The sequence below is a fragment of the Lutra lutra genome, chromosome 16 (genome assembly GCF_902655055.1).
Source record: "Lutra lutra chromosome 16, mLutLut1.2, whole genome shotgun sequence".
NCBI classification, from domain to species: domain Eukaryota; kingdom Metazoa; phylum Chordata; class Mammalia; order Carnivora; family Mustelidae; genus Lutra; species Lutra lutra.
The window spans coordinates 42,419,028-42,438,964 of record NC_062293.1 but is presented as its reverse complement, the minus strand read 5'-3'; the positions used below and the strand labels follow the sequence as shown (position 1 = coordinate 42,438,964).

The 19,937-nt window shown below is 50.0% G+C and overlaps 2 protein-coding genes across 5 annotated transcripts; one reads left to right on the top strand and one right to left on the bottom strand.

The window, feature by feature from the left end:
- The first annotated feature begins 6 nt into the window (after positions 1-6).
- IFT20 (intraflagellar transport 20) lies at positions 7-7,216 on the top strand. 4 transcript variants are annotated; one of them, XM_047708007.1, is made up of 7 exons: positions 12-162; positions 3,030-3,113; positions 3,508-3,742; positions 3,904-4,032; positions 5,138-5,223; positions 5,761-5,864; positions 7,094-7,216. In XM_047708007.1, the coding sequence occupies exons 3-7, from the start codon at positions 3,670-3,672 to the stop codon at positions 7,173-7,175; spliced, it is 474 nt and encodes a 157-aa protein (XP_047563963.1). In that variant the 5' UTR covers positions 12-162; positions 3,030-3,113; positions 3,508-3,669; the 3' UTR covers positions 7,176-7,216. The 4 variants fall into 4 exon arrangements, with proteins under 4 accessions (XP_047563962.1, XP_047563964.1, XP_047563963.1 ...); XM_047708006.1 differs by lacking the exon at positions 3,030-3,113 and having other exon boundaries at positions 7-162; XM_047708008.1 differs by lacking the exons at positions 3,030-3,113; positions 3,508-3,742 and having other exon boundaries at positions 11-162.
- A 390-nt stretch (positions 7,217-7,606) lies between these two features.
- TMEM97 (transmembrane protein 97) lies at positions 7,607-15,484 on the bottom strand. Its single transcript, XM_047708005.1, has 3 exons — positions 15,268-15,484; positions 9,790-9,934; positions 7,607-8,970 (listed from the first exon to the last, which is right to left on the bottom strand). Exons 1-3 carry the CDS (start codon positions 15,394-15,396, stop codon positions 8,711-8,713), a joined length of 534 nt encoding a protein of 177 aa, XP_047563961.1. The 5' UTR covers positions 15,397-15,484; the 3' UTR covers positions 7,607-8,710.
- Between the last annotated feature and the right edge of the window lie 4,453 nt (positions 15,485-19,937).

The following is a 19,937-nucleotide window of genomic DNA, read 5'->3' as shown; positions in this document are numbered from 1 at the left end:
GTACTTCCGCAGTCAGGTAATGACGTTACGGGTAAACAGGTCCTGTAGCCGTGGCAGCAGCTGAGGCCGGCGGGCGAGGCACAGGCTGCCGCAGACCCGGGAGAGAACCGGGCTGCAGGAATAAGCCCGGGCGGCAGCGTGCCGCCGCTACGGGGTTGGCAGGTAGGCAGCGACTGCGGGTCGGAGGACGCGGGCGGACCTGGGGCGAGTGAACCTGACAGGCCGAAAGAAACGTGGGGATTCCGCGCGATTCTTTGCGAGCGGTGCGACGCCCACCTTGGACCTGGAGCTTTCCGCGCTGATGCTCGCAATGGTCTTGTGAGAAAACTGCAGCTCATATAAGTTCAAGGCGTTTACGTAGTGTGGACAGCCAGCTCCATCACCCAGGTCTTCCTGTGTGCACGGTGCCCCTTCCCCTCACCCCGCGGATGGCGCCTGCGCGCGGGGCCGGGAGTGGATCTAGGAGAGCCAGGGGGTGGAGAGAGTGTCGCTGCAGTTAACTTCAGGAGCTCAGTGCGGTTCTTGTGCCCGGTGCTCCTCAGATGCCCAGACACGCACGTGTGGTGGGAGTTGGGAGGGCATCTGACGGTCGGCTGGGAACCCTCTCCCTGCCCTCCTTCTCCGGTCCTATCCATCTCATTCAACTCTGCCCTCCGAACATACAGTTGGCACTCAAGCCCGATACATGGGAATCTTCCTTGCTTCTTTCCTTACCTCATCCCCAAACTCCTACATCCAGTCAGTCCTTTGCCAAATGCCATCAACTTACGTGACAAGGCAAACTGGAACACTTTTCTTCAGCTCCAAACCTTGGTTACTGTAATAGCCTTCTCTGTTTCCAGTCATTCGTTCCACAGACATTTACTGAGTGCAGGTGCCCAGTATGTGCAGGCACTCTGCTAGATGCTAGGGTTACAGTGATGAACAAGGTAGGTGTAGCCCTACTGTTGTTCCTTCCAGTTCATTCTCCATCCTAGGTCAGAGTGATCGTTCTAAAAGGGAGATATGACTGTGCTTCTTTACTGAGAACTGCTGGCTGCCCGCTACCCTTATGATCAAATCCAAGCTCATGACTGAGGCTTTCAGAGCCCTCCATGAGCCAGCTCTGGCCTTCCCATCTAGACTTAACCCTGTTCCACACTTCCTCTTGTTCACTGGGTTTTAACTACGCCAGCCTTTCAACTCTTGGAATACACTACATTTCTTTTCACCCCAGGATCTTCACACATACTTTTCCTTCTGCCTGGAATGCCTCCTCCCTGCTGCACTTGGCAAACTTTTGGGTATTCTTTAGGTCTCAGCTTGAGTGTCAAGTTTTCAGAAGCTTTTGTTGAGGGGCACCTGGGTGGCTCACTCAATTAAGCATCTGCCTCTGGCTCAGGTCATGATCCCAGGGTCCTGGGATTGAGCCCATGTCGGGCTCCCTGCTCAGCGGGAAGCCTGCTTCTCCCTCTGCCTCTGCCCCTCTGCCTGCTTGTCCTCTTTCCTTCTCTCTCAAAAAAATAAATAAAACCTTTAAAAAGTGTTAAAAAAAAAAGAAACTTTTGTTGAGACATCCTCCCCCCATATGAATTATGTCCTCTTGCTGCAGCTTCATATAGCCCATGTGCTTTTCCTCATACTGTCCTCACCACTTGTGATTGTTTTACTGCCCAGACATCAGAAATGTTTCTGAATAAATGCATCCTCTCAGGGAAGGGAGTGGAAGTGGAAGCAGATATTTGATCCCTTAGGTTACTGGAGGCTTTCTAGAGCAGCTGGTCTGGGCCCTGTAGGTGTTAAATGCTTGGACTGTATGTGTAAATGTAACAGAGCAGCAGGAAGATGAATCTTTTAAAAATCTGGATTAAAAGGAAGCTCGGGATGATTAAAATGTTTCAAAAGGAAGATGCTAGCCTGGTTCCTTCAGTGGAGTACAGTAGGCCAAGGGCTCTGGGCCACAGTCATACATGGGCAGTCTACAGACTTGCATTAGTTGGCCCACAGTGTTAGATGTGGTTTTTCCTTTAAAATTTTGAATTTAAGACTTTCCTTTAAAAATCAGATTTTGGGGCTGCCTGGGTGGCTCAGTGGGTTAAAGCCTCTGCCTTCGGCTCAGGTCGTGGTCCCAGGGTCCTGGGATCGAGCCCTGCATCGGGCTCTCTGCTCCGAAGGGAGCCTGCTTCCTCCTCTCTCTCTGCCGGCCTCTCTGCCTACTTGTGATCTTTGTCTGTCGAATAAATAAAATCTTAAAAAAAAATCAGATTTTGGGACACCTGTGTGGCTCAGTTGGTTAAGCATCTGCCTTCGGCTGGGGTCATGGTTCTGGGATCGAGTCCCACATCGGGCTCCTTACTCAGCAGGGAGCCTGCTTCTCCCTCTGCCTCCTCTACCAGTTCTGCCTGTAGCTCTCCGTGCTTCTGCTCTCTCTCTGACAAGTAAATAAATAAAAATCTTTAAAAAAAATCTTAGAAATCAGAATTCTTCTCTAAATTTGGATTTTGGACTGTCTTGAAAATGAGTTCTTGTGGCTGGGGGACTTAATTTTTTTTTAACCGTTGCTCCTCCTATGGTATACCTGCTCTGGGAAGTTACTCCCATTATCACGGCATTTGGGACAGATCTTCTCTAAGGAAGCCCAAAGGGAAACAGCTGGGGGAGGTGGGAGCAGAGGAATGGGCTGGTGCAGGGCCAGGTGGTGGCAGAGCCTTTGGAACACCTGGGGTTTGGGAATTGGTATGGCAGCCAACGGCTAGACCTAAGTAGCCTTGCTTCCCTATTTGGACAGGGTGTGTTTTTTTTAATGTGTGTGTGTGTGCGCGCGTGGTTTCTGTTTGCCGGAACAACAGTGATTTTTCAGTGTGTCCTTCCCAGAATTGAGGCATCCTTTGGACCAGGAATGCAGGGTGGCCTGGGAAGGGAAAAGATCTCCCTGCTGATTCTCTTGCCTGCAGAAAGAAACCCAGACTCCTGAGTTGGACACACAGGGTCTTACTGATCTGGCCCCACCTAACCTTTGCAGCTCCGTTCTTGGTCCTTTCATCTTCTAGGTCTTCAGGCTGTTTCAGTGACCTCACACTCTTGTCCGTGCTGTTTTCTCTGCCCGGGAAGCCTTTCCCTAGCCTCCTCACTTGGTACGTTCTTGCTGATGCTTCATTCCTTTTTGTGTTTTCTGCTAGAAAGAGATGGAACCAACTTTGGTCCAAGTTCAGGCCAGCATGTCTGTGGCAGACATTGTGGGTAATATCTTTATTCCTGGCTTATTTTTTAACTCTCAGTTTTAAGTCATGCAGATGTCCTCTTTTACTTGCTTTTGGTGTTATGCTAGGGCTGTGCTGGAAGAGCTTTTTCATGTCCTTGTGGGTACATAACTGGGGACAAATATACTTATGGCTTCTCACAACTTAGTTCAAATGTTACTCCCTCACCCTGTTAACTGCTCTGTTCTCCTGCAACGCTTGCGTGATATTTCTGTAAAAGCACTTAACACAGTATACTTTCTCAGTTTCCATGTCTGTCTTCCTCCAGCTAAACTATGTGCTCCTCCAGGGCGGGCACCATGTCGCCCTCATCCTTGTACCCCCCGCATCTAGCAGTGTTGGCATGTAGTAGGCACTCAAGAAATGTGTGTTGAACGAACGATGCCCGTGACAAGCAACTGGACTTTATTCTTTCCTGACCCTTGCTCCTATGACACACCTCCCGGCTGCCACTAGCACCCCTTCAGAGCAGAGCTTCTCTAGGGAAGCCGGAAGGGAAACAGGTGAGGCTCAGAGAGGTGGAGGCAGAGGGAAGGGGAGCCTTTGGAGGAGCGTCTGGGGTTTTGGCACTGGTGTCTGGGGGCGGGAGTGGGGCTGGGCTGGAAGTGGGCATTTCCTTGAGTGGCTGGGAAGTGATCGGGGACTGAGGCTGCTTTCTTCACAGCTATGGCCAAGGATATCCTGGGGGAAGCTGGGCTGCACTTTGACGAGCTGAACAAGCTGCGCGTGTTGGACCCTGAGGTTACCCAGCAGACCATTGAGCTCAAGGAAGAATGCAAGGACTTTGTGGACAGTGAGTGTCATTTGGGGAGACGTGGTGCCACTTGCCTTTGAGCTGTGCCAACTGTGCTCTGCCCCCACACCCCACGTAGCTGTCGTCCCTGCCAGAATGGGCCTTGTGGCTCCCTGGAAGTTGTTTCTGGCCTTTGTGAATTCCCACGTACCAGCAACCTTGTCTCCCTGCTCTCTAATGCTCGCGTGTAGTCAGACACAGAGCACCGATCAAGGCAAATGCTGAAATGGAGAGAGGCTATCCCATCCTTGATTTTTTTTGCTCTCAGAAACCTTGGAACAGAACTAGGGCTTGAGGGTAGGAAAGAGTTAGGTACTCACGATTTGATTTCCTGGAAGTTCAACAGACTCACTGAGGTCATTTTTTAGCTAGTTATCCAGGACACCTGTCCTAGCCTGTTCTAGCAGGCAAGTAAGCCCAGTGACAGCAGCTCTCGCTAAAGCAGGGATTTCTGAGCTTTCTGGGCTCTCCTTAGTCTCTACAGGGCTTGGCTGGTGAAAGGCAGCATGGGCTTTGTGGCCAGTCTTCTCACTGCATGCTGTCCTTCCTCCCTGGGGTCTAGTTCACTCCTCGGTAGAACGAGGTCCTACCACACCCAAGGACACTGAAAGAAGCAAATGGGAGATGAGGCCCTTAAATGCTTTGAGTTCTGTATTAGCTCTGGTCATGGTTGGCAAGGCCCTGCCCCCGTAACCACCATTAACTGACATCTAGTTCCTTATCTGGGGCTAGTCAGGAGACTCTGTTCATGTCCTCAGTCAGTCCTTCTATGAATGTGGCCCTTTGTGCTTCCTGTCACTCCTGGGAAAGCAGGAGAGAGAGTGCGCGGAGGATGGGCCCATCAGGGTTCTCATACCTAAGGTTAATAGTCACTGGCTGGCTCACTTGGGACTCTCAGTCCAGTGGGCCCTCGTCCAGCTCTGGGCACCTGGCCCCCTTCTCCTGGTTTAGACTAAGGGTGGAAGACTTTAGGTCAGCAGGCACCAAATTGTTTTGACACAGTTTAGAAGGGGCAGTTAGCCATGCCCTCTTGCCACAAGGGAACACTGAGGGAGTGGGGATGCAGAGAAAATAAAATCTTTTTTTTTTGTTCTTTCCCTGAAAGAAATTGGCCAGTTTCAGAAAATAGTTGGCGGTTTAATTGAGCTTGTTGACCAGCTTGCAAAAGAAGCAGAAAATGAGAAGATGAAGGTAAGATCAGCATGTCTTCTAAATCTTGGCCCATTCACTCTTCCTCTGCCATCTTGACTTTTTCTTGGGGAGGGGGGTGTGGGCTTTTCTTTATTTAAAACAGGATTTTAGTAACGAGCACAGTCAACCTTCTGTTAAACTCTTACATGCCAGTACATTTTGTCATTCTTTCCTTTAACCGTCATATCACCGAGATAGGTGGTTTTATGCTCGTTTTATAAGTGAAGCAACGTGGGCATGCAGGGTGTCAAGGACTTGGCAAATGACCCCAGGCTAAATGGCACATCAAATGGGCCGCTGACCACCTGTGTGTCAGAGTCGGGGATGCTCATAGACCTGCCCCGAAGCTGCCGTCTGGGTGTCGTCAGGCACTCGGGGTCATGCTGGTAGTCTTCCTCATTTCCGAGGCTCTGGGGCTCGACGGTCTTGCCAGCTGGACACTGAGATAGCCCCAGTGGCCCTTCCTTGGCTGAGGACTTAATGCTGAAGACAGTTTTAATGAAGCCATGACCTTCTTCGGTGATACTGTTTCTCTAGGCCATTGGTGCTCGGAACTTGCTCAAATCTATAGCAAAACAGAGAGAAGCCCAACAGCAGCAACTCCAAGCACTAATAGCGGAAAAGAAAATGCAGCTTGAAAGGTAAGAAGTTATGATGTAAAGCAAGTTCTTTACTTAATTGCAATTCTGTTTTTCCTTCTCGAATGGTCACCTCTTACCCTTCTTCATCATTGTTCTCCCAGGGATAGTGTCTCACTTGTCATCCTGATTTGAAGATTTAAAAAATAAAATTACAGGGGCACCTTGGTGGCTCAGTAAAGCATCTGCCTTAAGCTCAGGTCATGATTCTGGGGTCCTGGGATTGAGCCCACATTGGGCTCCCTGCTCAGCAGGGAGTCTGCTTCTCCCTCCCACTGCTTGTGTTCCCTCTCTCGCTGTGTGTCTGTCAAATAAATAAAATCTTTTAAAAAATAAAATTACATTTGCTGAAAGGAAAAGAAAAAATTTTTTAAAGATTTTGAGAGAGAGACAGCGAGAGAGGGAACACAAGCAGGGGGAGTAGGAGAGGGAGAAGCAGTTTCCCTGCCGAGCAGGGAGCCCGATGGGGGGGCTCAATCCCAGGACCCTGGGAACATGACCTGAGCTGAAGGCAGATGATTTACTGAGCCACCCAGGTGCCCCAAGAAAATTTCTTAAAACAAAACCACCTCTAATATTGAGAGCTTGAAAGCTCAGGTAGCAAGTGTCCAGAGTCAGCTGGTTCTCCTAAAGGAAAACACCTCTTGGGGCTGGAGACTTCTCATGTGTGGCCCTAAGCTGGGCTTTGCCTCTTTGTTTTTTTTTTTTTAAAGATTTATTTATTTGAGAGAGAGAGAGAGAGAGATCACAAGCAGGCAGGCAGAGAGGGGGAAGCAGGCTCTCTGCTGAGGAGAGCCTGACATGGGGCTCGATCCCAGGACCCTGAGATCATGACCTGAGCCGAAAGCAGAGGCTTAACCCACTAAGCCACCCAGGCACCCCACTCTTTGTTCTTACCCTAACTTCTACATTGTGTACGCACACTATTTCTTGGCATCATTTAAATCATTTATCTTGGGGCGCCTGGGTGGCTCAGTGGGTTAAGCCTCTGCCTTCGGCTCAGGTCATGATCCCAGGGTCCTGGGATCGAGCCCCGCATCAGGCTCTCTGCTTCGTGGGGAGCCTGCTTCCTCCTCTCTCTCTGCCTGCCTCTCTGCCTACTTGTGATCTCTGTCAAATAAATAAATAAAATCTTAAATCAATCAATCAATCATTTATCTTCTTCTCTAGAAGAATTAAATGCATGGTTTATTTCATCCATTTTTAGGGCTTCTAACAATTTTGTTTTTCAGGTATCGGGTTGAATATGAAGCTCTGTGTAAAGTAGAAGCAGAACAAAATGAATTTATTGACCAATTTATTTTTCAGAAATGAACTGAAAATTTTATAGGAGGGCAAAAAACCAAACCAAACCCCAAAAAACCTCTATACTGTTCCAGTGACTTGACTAATGGCCCACGTATGTCCTGAGAGATGGTGTGTAAGGAACGCAGCATCTCTGAAGGCAGTAAACAAATCAGGGAGCTTGTCGCAGATGTCTGTGCGCAGCTGCTGGCGAACACCCACGGCCACGGTGGTCCAGGCTCTCACCTCTTGGCATTCTTAACCTGACCTGAGCATTCTGTAAACTCGATTTTTTTTTTTTTTTTTGTAATTTCTCAAAGCTTTGGAAAGGAAGAGCAATAAATTATTGTTTTCGAATGCTTTGATCTCCCTCTTTTCCTGGCGCCCTTGAAGTGTACATTTAAGACCCTGAGAGAACCCTGGACTCTCGCGCCCCTCCCTTGGCCACGAAACAAATCAGGCAGTGGTCAGCAGGTGCCTTTATTTGGACCAGACACATGAGTCAGACGATACTCCCAACAAGCAGACCAGCATGGCCTGTGAGCAAAACAGACAAAAAGAGGGAACCAGACAGGACCAGTTCTCATTTCCCATGTGTGTTCACAGGTATGTGTGTGTGTCTTGAGTTGACCTTGAGTATGATTTAGAGAAAGGAACCCAATGAAGCAAGCCAGCATTTACACAATGGACATGTCATGCCTTGCTGCCCCTTTACTCAGAGAACAAGCCAGGAAGGATGACGAAACTCTCAGGAAATGTGCAGTTATCCAACAGGAAGCACACTCCACATCAGGTGTGAGGCACCAGACCTCAGAGGGAAGGGACTTAATTTCAGGTAGTCTGTAAAAACATAGAGAAGATTAAGGATTGGAAAGAAGGAATCAGGAGATTAAAAAAAAAAAAGTCTTTTCTGGGATGACCTGTTTAATACAGAAACAAAACACCTTCAAGCTTAATCCATTTCTGAAAGTCAGGCCAGAGCTGACCCTTGAGTAAAACTGAGTTTAGGCCTCTTGCAGAAACTTTCTCCCAACCAAGGGTGGAGGCAAAAAAAAAAAAGAAAGCCATGATAGTTTTTAATGCATATTAAAGAGGCATAATTTCAAACTTAAAAATGACCCCAGAAATCCTACTCTTCATTTTGCTGATAAAGGATATGCTGCAAAGAATCAGGAGTCAAGGGTTTTAATCACATGTGCACTGTGGGTCAGGGGACTCATGAATATGCCAAGCAGACCACGTTTCTTGGAAGTTTATCTGGGATCTGGTCTGGTCCTGCTCACAGTGGAACTCAGGGCCATGGGGAGGTATTTGGCACTGCTTCCCTATAAGCCAGCCCACACCCTTCTTCTGTCTGTGCTCAGCTGACTGGTCTGCTGGCGCCAGTGTCCTCAGAAGGCAAGGTTCTGATGTGGCTCCTGCCAGAGTCTTGCTCTTTGTGTGTTGCTGGTGTGTTTCAAATGCTACTGGAGACATGGGTTCTGAGCAGTTTTCCTCATACCGGGTCCAACAGGAAAACCACGCTGTGGGCTTCTCCCCCTGGGGCCAGTCATTACTGCTGTCATTCATTTTTTCTTCCTTTTCTCCTCGTACTTGTAGTAGGGGCTCCGCAACATGAAAAGCAGAAGCATAAGAGGGATGAGAAAGTAGGGGGCATAGACAGAGACGAGGGTAAGTCTTTCGTGGAAAGTCTTAGGTCCTTGTCCTTTGAAACCACTGGCTTTGGAGAAATCATCAAATAGAAACGTGGAGAGGATTGGAATGAGCGTTGTCATGGTGTGAACTGAATAGATGATTGCAGGGGTGCGGATCCACCTGCGGCCTCCTGAAGTGGGGAGTGGGGGAGAGAAGCATTAGGTCTGCTCATGACCCTGGGGGGGCCCCCGCTTTTCTTCATGCCTGCTCGCTCCCTCCAGTTGAATGCTCCCCTCCCAGGGCAAAGGAATGGAGGACTGGGGGTGCTCTAATGCCGCCTAGCGCCCGGAGCTGGGGCTCTAGCACAGGGACCGCCAGAGAACCAAGGGCGGGGGTTGGAGTTGGATTCAGAACAACTCTGGCAGTAAAATGGCCATTAACAGTTGACACGAGGCCGGGGGTGGGGCCTGCCAACAGCATCTGTTAAGGAATTACATGCGGGTGAGAAGACCAACAGCTTCTGCCAAGACACAGAGTTGGGGGTCTCCAGTGGGAAAAAGGGTGTATGAGCTTAGTTACTATGTACGTGAGTTCGGCCCCGTCTTTATAAAAGTGTTAGTCCCAGGGGAACACTCTAAGAATAAAGGAGAAGTGAAACCCTTCTGGGATGATGCTACTGCATAAAAGCCAGTCTGGTGCTATCCAAGTCAGAAACATAAAAACCAATGATGAAAGGAAATTCTGCAGGGGTAAAAACAAACCAACGAACAAAAAACCCCCCAAAACAATAAAAAGGAACGAGTTCAATCTGCAAGCAGCCCCTGGTGCAGGAGAGGTTCCCAGCTAAGCACAGGCACAGGCCTGCACCCCAAGTAATGTCTCCTGCCATCCCCACCCCACCCAAGGTCACCCTCACGGGGACTGCTCCCCTTCTCCAAGACACTTTCCCACAAGATTTCTGGGACCTCATTTCAAAATCAAAAATGGGATTTCCCCACTAGTTACCAACCTCTCAAGAAGGCGTACGCCGCTACGGGAAAGAAAGGCAGCTGGAACACAAGCTCGCAAAACAGGAAGGACTTAAACCACGCCGGGGGGGCCTGAAGCAGAGGGTCTTTGAACTCCTTCATGTACCACTTCAGCAGGTTTGTCAGCTGAGGAAAGAGAAAGGTCACTGTGAGTACAGCCACCTGGTGGGACAGGCTGCAGCTCCGTCCCACCGCAGCCCAGGTGGTCACTTCCAAACAACTCACTAGATCCTCCTAGAAGCTTCTCTCAGTTCTTCCACGCCCTCTGGGCTACCCAGCATTTGCTCACGACTCCGTGACAACAGGCAGCCAGCTGCGTTGCCCACTGTCATGAGCAACGGCAGCTGGCACATAGTAGGCGGAATGAGCACACAAAGGCAATGGATCTGTCAACAGTCTCCTTCTTGGTCAAGGACAGCTGTGGAAAGCATCCTACCATCCAGCCTCGAACAGGAGCGGCCGCACACCCGGCTCCAGGGCCCAGATTGCCTCAAACACAGAAATGAACTGAGTTTGCCTTTTGGGGGTGGGTTGGGGGGTGTGGCGGGGATGGAAGAAGGGAGATCAATTTAACTTATATGAAGATGCAATTTTAGACTATCCCTAAATCTCAAGCTCCTCATCATTCTTAACTACTCTAGTTCTGAAGAGTGTTCTTTTAGGAGACCAGGAGGGTATTTGTAGAGCACACTGCCCAAACCACAAGCTACAGAGCTTCTAGGCTGTGTCACCGCCTGACCGTTAGCAGTCTGGGTTCCAGCTGGCTGCCCACCCCGCTAACCACTGTTAAATCAGAAACTGTGCATCCGTGAAGACACGGCTGCCAGCAGAGGAAGGAAGCAGCAAGGTTTGAGGTTGCCCCTCTTGTGCCCTTTGTAAGGGCCCAAAGCCCAGGGCTCCCCACACCACACAGACTACTGAAGGTCTGTTGCATTTTACACCCTGTCTTGACACACCGGCCTCCAAAACCAAGAACGTTTCTTTTTTTTTTTTTTTTAAGATTTTATTTATTTACTTGACAGAGATCACAAGTAGACAGAGAGGCAGGCAGAGAGAGAGAGAGAGAGAGAGAGGGAAGCAGGCTTCCTGCCGAGCAGAGAGCCTGATGCGGGACTTGATCCCAGGACCCTGGAATCATGACCTGAGCCGAAGGCAGCGGCTTAACCCACTGAGCCACCCAGGCGCCCCCCAAGAACGTTTCTTGATCTCATGATAAATCAAGGCAACTTCCAGTGTCAGAATTCAGCCTGTAATGGAAAATCCAAAGATGTTTTTCCTGTTAATTTTTAATCAAGAGATAAAGGCTCACTATTGTGAAATAAGGCCTCACTGCTGAAAGTAGCCTTTAAGCAAATATCCAGAAACAAACATTTCGTTAGCCTGATCTTACTTTCAGAAAGGCTGTGGCTCAACAACCTTATCTACCAAGTGATACCGAATTCATACTTGATTTGAAATCAAAATTTTACAGCAATACTCTTGGCTTCCTTCTAGACACTTCTCAGGGAGGTAACGGCATAGAAAATACTCATAAAGCTTGAGTCCCTGCACCTCTCCTGGGCTCTGTTTCCTCATCAGTAGAACAAGCAACGTGGACCAAATATTTAAGGTCCTTTTTTGTTTTCTAGATTTTCTTTTCTTTTCTTTTTTTAAAGATTTTATTTGACAGCAAGACAGGGAACACAAGCAGGGGGAGTGGGAGAGAGAGAGAAGCAGGCTTTCGGCTGTGCTTGGAGGCGGGGCTCAATCCCGGGACCCTGGGATCATGACCTGAGCCGAAGGCAGATGCAGGCACCCTGCTTTCTAGATTTTCTTAAAAAAAAAAAAAAAAAAATTTAAGGGAATTACCTGCTCTGAAGATTTACCCTAAGATTTACAAGGCATTCTCTGATTTGTTTGAATTTCATTTTCTATTCAATTTGTATACAACCTCTCAGATCAACCTATTTCCTAAATCCAGACAGTTCTATACAGCCTGGTGATTTCTAAGGGCTGCAGGATGAGATTAGCAAAACTTAAAATAATCGAATCAGCCAGCTCTGGAAGTAAATCAATTAGGACCCAAGCACCTGCCCACAGTCACATAATAGCCACATGATGCCAGACCAAGGCCTGGACAAGGGCAGATGGAAGGCAACTCATAGGTCCTTGGCCGAGTGAAGAGCATGGGACGTGGGGGCCCAATTCCTGGCTCTGGACAAAGTGCTTAATCTCACGAAATTTGTTTCCCAATTATAGTACTTAACTCACTATTGGTAAGATGAAAGGACTTAATGTACATGGACCTTAGAACAATGGCAAGCACACAGTAAATGTTACCATTACGTAATTAAATGTAATTAACCCATATTCAGAGAAATTCAAGTTTAATCCTATTAAAATCTCAGCATGCAACTGTTGTTAGTAAGAATTATTCCTATTAGCTAAGACCCAAAAAAAGGTTTATACCGGACTCACATTTGACTCAATTTACCACTCTTACGCATTAAACTTTTTACCTGGCCTTTGCACAAGGATTTCTAAACCATGAGTTGCAAAGGTACTTCTCTACCTTAGAATGAGGGCATGAGGGTGCCTGGGTGGCTCAGTTGGTTAAGCGTCCTACTCTTGATTTCCGCTCGGGTAAGGATCTCAGGGTCATGAGATTGAGCCCCATTCTGGGCTCCTTGCTGGGCGTGGAGCCTGCTTAAGATTCTCTCCCTCTGCCTTTGCCCCTCCTCGATCATGCTCTCTCTTAAAAAGAAGAACGAGAGCACAGACTGATTTCACACATAGACGCTCACCTTTTAAAAAATTTTTTTGAAGATTTTATTTATTTGACAGAGAGGGAGAGCACAGCAGGAGAGGGAGAAGCAGGCTTCTCACTGAGGGGCTCGATCCCAGGACCCTGGATCATGACTTGAGCTGAAGGCAGAAGCCTAACCGACTGAGCCACCCAGGTGCTCCCCATCTTTCCTTATTTTAGCAGAAGCAATGCTCCCCAGCTGCAAACGATATTACAAAATGCTTCCCCATCTTCTCCAAGTTCTAAGTCAAATGAAATCCTTACTGTTTCATAGTAAAAGTTTGTCCAATTGTTGATCTGTTCAAACCAAGGAAGGTATTTAATTGGCAAATTTTAGCCTAATCATTATGGGAGCTCTGCAAACTTTTTAGTTCTAGGGGAAAATTCCTTCTATGTAGGGAAGAAAAACATGACAGATGTTAAGATTTGGAACTTTTTCAAAGAGAACCTGAGAATAACTCAAGGATTTTATTATTTCCCCATAAAGAACCAATAAAACCTTCAAACTCTACTCCAAAGCAACAAGAGTGAAAAGAGACACAGCCTTTTCAAAATAGGATGCCCCCGTATTGCTAACACCTTCAAATGGCATCAGACAGACAGACAGACAGACACACGCATGCACAATTTGGCCAGATCCTGCTTGCCCATGACCTTTTACAGTAAGTCAATATTATAAAGGTGAGAAAATTTTTTACCAAATCAAATATATAAGCTTAAATGGGGTCTTTATGACACTCCACGCATTTTTATTGTATTCAGTGAGTGGGGAGCAAGGACCTGGGGGAACGGCACATTCAAAAAAGATAAAGTCCCAGCTGTTAAGTCAGGAATACCTGGAGGAACAGAAGTGCCCAGTCCTAAAGGGATTCACATCAAAGACTGAGCAGGCAGCCTGCCCGAGCTTTGCTGGTCACCCAGGCTCTGCAAGCCACACACGAGGCTCTCCTTTCTTCAGGCAACTAACAGCTGGTGCACAGCTGTGGAGGCCTTCTGAGAGTGCGACTGTGCGGCAGGCGGAATGACAGCCCCAAAAGATATCCCCCTCTTAATCCCCTGGAATCTCTGCACCTAACCTTTTTCGGCAAGAAACTCTGCAGATGTGACTAATTTAAGGGTCCTGAGATGGGGAGGCTAGCTATGCGGACCAGCTGGTTGTCTCTGAATGTAATCGTAAGCCTCCTTATAAATGCGGAGCAGAGGGAGCCCGAATTATAGAAAAGGCAGCAAAGCGATGACAGAAGCAGAGATTGAAGCGGTATCTCCGCAAGCCAGGGAACACTGGCAGCCACTACAACCTGGAAGAGGCAAGAAACAGATTCTCCAGTAGGACCTGCAAAGGAACCAGCCCAACAAGATGCATTTTGAACTCTCGAACTCCAAAACCGTGAGCCAGTAAGTTGTTTCAAGCCCCAGTGTTTCTGGTATTTTGTTACAGCGGCAAAAGGAAACTCACACCCCCGTATGGCTAGCTCACAAGCTCACCCAGCTCTCTCCTACTTGGCAGGTGAGGCTACACAGCCCGGACTTGCCCAAGATATCAAGGCAGCTCTTGAAAGAACCAGGTCCTCAGACTGCAATTCAATGTTCTTGCCACTCAATTCCTACAGTTTTCTCAAGAAAAGGTAGGTCAAAAGTCTTCCCTGTTACGCTTGGGATCTAGAGGCAAACAAACAAAAGGACTATGGAGTGGGGCACACTGTTGAGCAGTGGCCTTTCTGGGAAGGTCAGACCCTTAGAAAAGTTAATGGAAGCTGTAGACTCTCCTCCCAGAAAAATACAAGGCACAATTTGCATACCCCGTAAGGGGTTCCTGGACCTAAAGTTAAGAACCCCTGTGCTGCAGAGAAAAAACGTCTAAAGACATAGAGAGGCAAAATCAATTACTTAGGTAGACGAGTCAGTCTTGCTCACAGTTCTGCAGACGATCTGGAGAAGCACAGAACTGAGGACACGAGTTTCATGGAAGGTTACGGGGTCCAGACATAAAAAAAGACCCGAGAAAATAAAATGGTTTGACAAGCATTAAAGCAATGTTTGGGGTAAAGAATACCCAACAACCAGAGAATGGGGCTTTTCGCCCTGATTTCTACTCAGGTGATCATTCTTACTGGAACCTAATGACAAGGGCTGATTTGAAAAGGTGTCCTTAATTTACTTAGGAGCTTTTGAAGTTGGGGGATCCTGATCCTGAAGGAATGATCTGTGCATGCCCTTTCTACGGGTCTAATTCCACTTGCACTATCTCTTTGGGATTAGACGGTATTTTAGAGCTCTTTCAAAGAACACACAGATCCAGCACGTGATTGAGACACTGGTTTCACTCAGGCTACTTCCCTCAAATACCACCGACCAGAGGTGGGGGGTGCGGGCCTTAGAGACCCAGGGAAGGAGTGTCTTCAAAAGGACCAAAGTATCTGCACCAAGCAGCATGGGGTAAGGGTCTGGGGCAAGAAAAACCCCAAGCAAGACGTCGAGTTGACCCGTAAGAAGGGGCCGGGGCAGTGGAAGGGCCTAAGAGGGCGGTAGGGAAAGGGGGAGCAGAACCAGAACCCGGGGTGCGGGGGGGCTCCGGCGGAGGAGGGGAGGTCTTGGGGACGCCAGCGTACAACCACAGCGCGCGCAGGGGCCCCAACCTCGAAGACCGGCGGACAGGACTAACTGTCGCCCTCACCTCGACCGGGTAGAGATCGCGCGGCAGCACCACCTGCAGGTCCAGGAGCAGAGTGATGGGGACGTGGGAGAGGAAGTAGAGGCCCAGTAGCCACTCCAGGCCGCGCCGGGCGCCCAGAGCCCCCATCATCCGTTGGTTACGCGGGGCAGGAGCAGAGAGCGCGCTCGCCTGTACCGCGGAAGTGGGAAGTGGGCCCCCGCCCGCACAGCGTCCCAGGACTCCGCGCCCCCGCCGCCCGCTCCGCCCACTTGAGGGCTACGCCGGCCATTCCCATTGGCTGGCTGCGAATCCGCGGCGGGAGCGGCGCTCGCCGCAGAGCGCGCCCATTGGCTTGTCCGTGTATAGCGCGTCGAGGCGGTGCCCCGCAGACCATTTCTATTGGCCTCCGGGGGCGCCGCGTGGGACGGGGGCGGGCCCCCCTCGCCCGCCGCGTGGGTTGGGGGGCGGACGCGCGGCGTGCAGGCTGAGCTGGCGCGCTGGGGCCTGGAGCGGGCCGGGCGTCTAGCTGCCGACTCCCGGGCGCGCTGTGGTCCCTTTCGCTCGGTACTCCGCTCATTGACTGCAAATCTATAATGCTGACTGAGCGGCTCCCGTGGGCCGGGCCACGGGCGCTGGTGGAGGTGAGCTCCCGGTGCAGCGGAGGTGCCGCGGACCAGGCGGGCCTCACAGTGCGTTGTGATCCGCGCGGTGGCTCGCCATTCATGGGCCCGGGCACACCGGCAAGATCCCGGTCCCTCCGGAATCGAGGGGGCCCCGGGGCCTTTCGAAAAGTTGCCTGGAAGGCAGCCAGCCTCACCTAAGCAAGAAGCACAGGGTTGTAGTAAGAGGATGGACAGATCTTGGTGACTGGCTGTGAAGAACGAGGGAAGATTTATTCACTCAGCAAATATTGATTTTTAACTCTCTGCTGGGCCCAGCCATTCACTGAGGAGTGGGACACAGGAGAAGGAGTTGAAGAGAAAGTAATCTGTTTCTGGCTGTGTTGCCCATGAACGTCTGCAGCCTCTGAGTGGAGAAGTGTAGGAAGCAGTTGGATAAACGTGTCTGGAGATGTCGATCTGTGTGCCAGAGCGGTTGATGGGAGTCGAGGTGTTGACAGCAGAGGGCCCGTAAGAGGTCTTGGAGGAGCCCCAGCCTCAGGGTTGGTGTGAGGAGGGGGGCTGAGACACAGGTGCACACAGGAGTGTGATGTCACAGAAACGGGCGTGTGTGGGCGGGTGCTGGGGGGGAGGTTAGCTGTGTCAGAACAACACTGAATGTCCCCCTCAGTGGCCCTGTGAGAGCCCTTGTGGTGTGGTGGAAGTGGGCGGCCCAGCTGACAACAGGGCAGGGAGTGTAGACCTCTGGTTAGGAGGAGAGGAAGAGATGGGGCAGTAGCTTGAGAGAGATGTGCCCAGAGAGGGCTTACTTATTTCTCAGAGGAGAGAGACTAGAATACTTGGACTTGTTTAGATGCTGTTTGAAGTTTCTGGGTCATGGGGAGAGGTTGTCCATATAGGAGGAATGGAGCAGGAAATGTGGCTCAAGGCCTCCAAGGAGCTGGAGAGAATGGAAGGATTAAGGTTAGGTCAGAGGAGCTCTGTACCCCCCGGCGGGCCTCTGGGGATTGGGACAGAGACACTGGTGGCAGTGTAGAGGGCCCCGCTGAGGTGGGTGGCCATTGATCCGGAGGCCTGATCTAGGTTTTGTGCTTTTCTCCACTGTGGGGTCTGCTCAGCAAAAAAGGCTGTTGACTTATCCAGGGTGGCGGTTCAGAAAGACCATGGTGATTTTGAGACATTGGGCGAGAGGGCGGTTGAAGAGACAGAGTGTGTGCTTCAGGCTGGATAGGGAAGAGGCCTCGGGGGGGCCAGGGGGTGCTGGCCGCCTGGGAAAGCGTGGAAAAGGGAATGGAGGTGAGGCCGAGGACACAGTGTTGGTGTGGTGAGAGTCACTGGATGAATGGGGTGGAAGGCGGGGAAGTTAGGGCAAGGGGGCGCAATGTCACAAGGTCAGAATTCCTGGTGTCAGAAGAGATTCTGTGTAGGGGAAGGTGTGGTTGAAATGGAGAGGAGGGGGGAGGTGTTTGGAGATGGGGTCAAGGGACAGAGAGCCAGGGTGTGGGATTGATGGATGGTGAAGACCTCCTTCCATGGTGGTAGCAGCTGGGTGGAGAGAAGGCTGTGAGCTTGTTGCCAAGGTAGAGTAAGGGGGAGTAACCAGGAGAGGGTGGGCATGGGCTGGGGCATGGCTTAAACCTCAGAGATTGGAGGGGAAATGGTGTGCTGTGGAGTGGGGGTGTGAGCCTCCGCTGGCAAGGGCCGTGGGGAAGCCCGAGACCTGGGAGGGCAGGGAGCCAGGTGTCCGTTCCTGCAGCAGGTAAAGGCTGAGGGTGGGGAGGGCTTTGGGCTCTGGAGAGGAGGGGGCTGTTCACTAGGGAGGACAGCAGGACAGAGCCAGGTGGAAGGAGAGCACAGCAGGGGAGGGAGGTGAAGCTTCCTTCAGGTGTGGTGTGTGAGAGATCAAGGGCACTGGTGGCCGAACGAGGCCAGAACACAGAGTTCTGGCCACCCAGGGCTGTCGGGTGCAGGTGGGCGGCAGGTGGGCGGCACACAGCCTACCCCTTTGGGGCCTGGCAGCAGTGGCTTTCAGGACAAGGCAGCCTCCTGAGTGTTGATTTTAGAACTGCTTGCTGGGGGGCGGGGGAGGGCATGTGGGGACCTGAAGCTGGGATTTGCCTGGGGAATGTGTAAGTGGACAGCTGCTAATGTGACTGTTCTTCAGCAAACCTCGCACCAGGCCAAGTTTGTTATCTGTAGATAAAGACTTTCAAGGCCAAGCACTTTCCCTGCAAGGCTTTAATATCCCCCCAAAATCTCTCTGCAGCTGTTGCCTTATGTTTGAAATTCCTTTGGTGGGGGAACTGCACAGTTGAGGTCAGATAAGTGGTAGAAGGCAAATGGCCCAGGTGGGGGGGGTAGGCAATCGCAGAGCCCCCCCGACCCCACAAGCAAGGGCAAAGTGAGAGACTGACTTTTAAAAAGTGGTGGGGGGGGCGGCTCTGAGCAGTTTCCTTGTCTTTCTGAGTCAGATGAGGCAATGTTTAGCACCTTTTGAAAATTATTTGTATTGTGATGAGACGACAACCCCCTTTGGCCCAGTGGTAACTGGAAACGGAACCCCAGCTGAGAAGGGCTCAGAGGAGGGACATGCCACTTTCCTGTTTGGCAGCAACTGTAGAGTTCTTTCCTCTGCTTTCTTTCACTTTTTTCTCTCCTTAGAATGTGCCCACACTTCTCACAGCAGCCCCCCCCATCCCTGCATATCTGAAGGCACAAAGCCCTTCTCCCCTGCTGGTCTCTTTGATGGCACTGCTGGCGTCTCAGGTCTCAGCCTCGGCAGTGCTCTCTGTTCCTCTCACTCTGAGCCACACTGATCTGGGTCTCCGCACCCCTTTCCTGCTAGACCGTGCTAACACAAAGCTGGAGTCCTTGTCGAGTGAGCTGTATATGAAAGGCTCCTCTGTCGCGAGGAGACTGCCACCTGCTAATGGAAAATGCAAAGACCTAGAAAGCCACTGTAGGATCACCAGGTGGCTTCCTAAAGCTAAGATTCTGTTGGTGCTGGAGGTATAGCAAGGGGGCTGTGGGAGGGGTAGATTCAGAATGATCTCTCTTGAGATCTGTGGGTTTCCTGAAGACAGGAGGCAGCTGGCCAGCTGTTTTGAGTGATTACCTCCTTTTCATGTCCAAGAACCCGTGAACTTAGACCGAGGGGCAGAGCAGGTGGAGGTTAATTTTCAAAGACTTTGTTTAAAATTTGGATATTTTGCTGTTCATAGATGTTTATGCATTTTTATTTTTTTTTTTAAATTGCATTAAGATATTATTAATTCTGATTACTGAGTTTTTGGTACGCACCTAAGTTTGGTGCGTTGGGGAATAATCTCTCTCATCTCATCACCCTGTCCCAGCTCTGGCTGTAAGGTAGGAGTGGAGCTAAGTTTGATTTGGGGAAGAAGAGTCAGATTACTGGGTCTGGAAGGCTAAGAGCCGATTAGGTTTGATGTCAGGACAATAGACAGTGGGAGATCTTGACCAAGGCAAATTGGGATGACAGTCCTGTTTTAGGAAGATTCACCTGGCCCTAAAGCACAAGGTGGCCTGATGTGTGGGGAGGGCTGGGAGCAAGAGCCTGGATTTTCCGGAAGCCTACTGTTAAAAAAAGGAAAGAGTTGGAGGTATTAGGGTCAGGCTTTTTTCCCCAAGATAGATGTGTTTCAAATACATTTGGTGGTGGATTTAAGGGGCCCATTGAATGGGAAAGTTAACATTTCTCATTTATCAAGTGCCTACTGTATACTAGAGCAGGGATTGGCAAACTTTTACTGTAAATGGCCAGACAATAAATATTTTAGGCTTTGTGGGCCATGCCATTTGTTATGTGAAAGCAACTATTGAAAATGTGTATATGAGCAAATGTGGCCATGTTCCAATAAAACTTTATTTACAAAAACAGGCACTGGGCCTGATTTGACCTGTGGTGGTTGTAGTTTACTGATTCCTGCTCTAAGGCATTGTCATCTTCATGGTCAAGGCCAGGTGGCCATGGGTTCTAGTTAGTAAGTAGAAAGAAAGCATGGAGGGAGTATATCCATCATCTCGTGTTGGTGGTATAGTGGTTAGCATAGC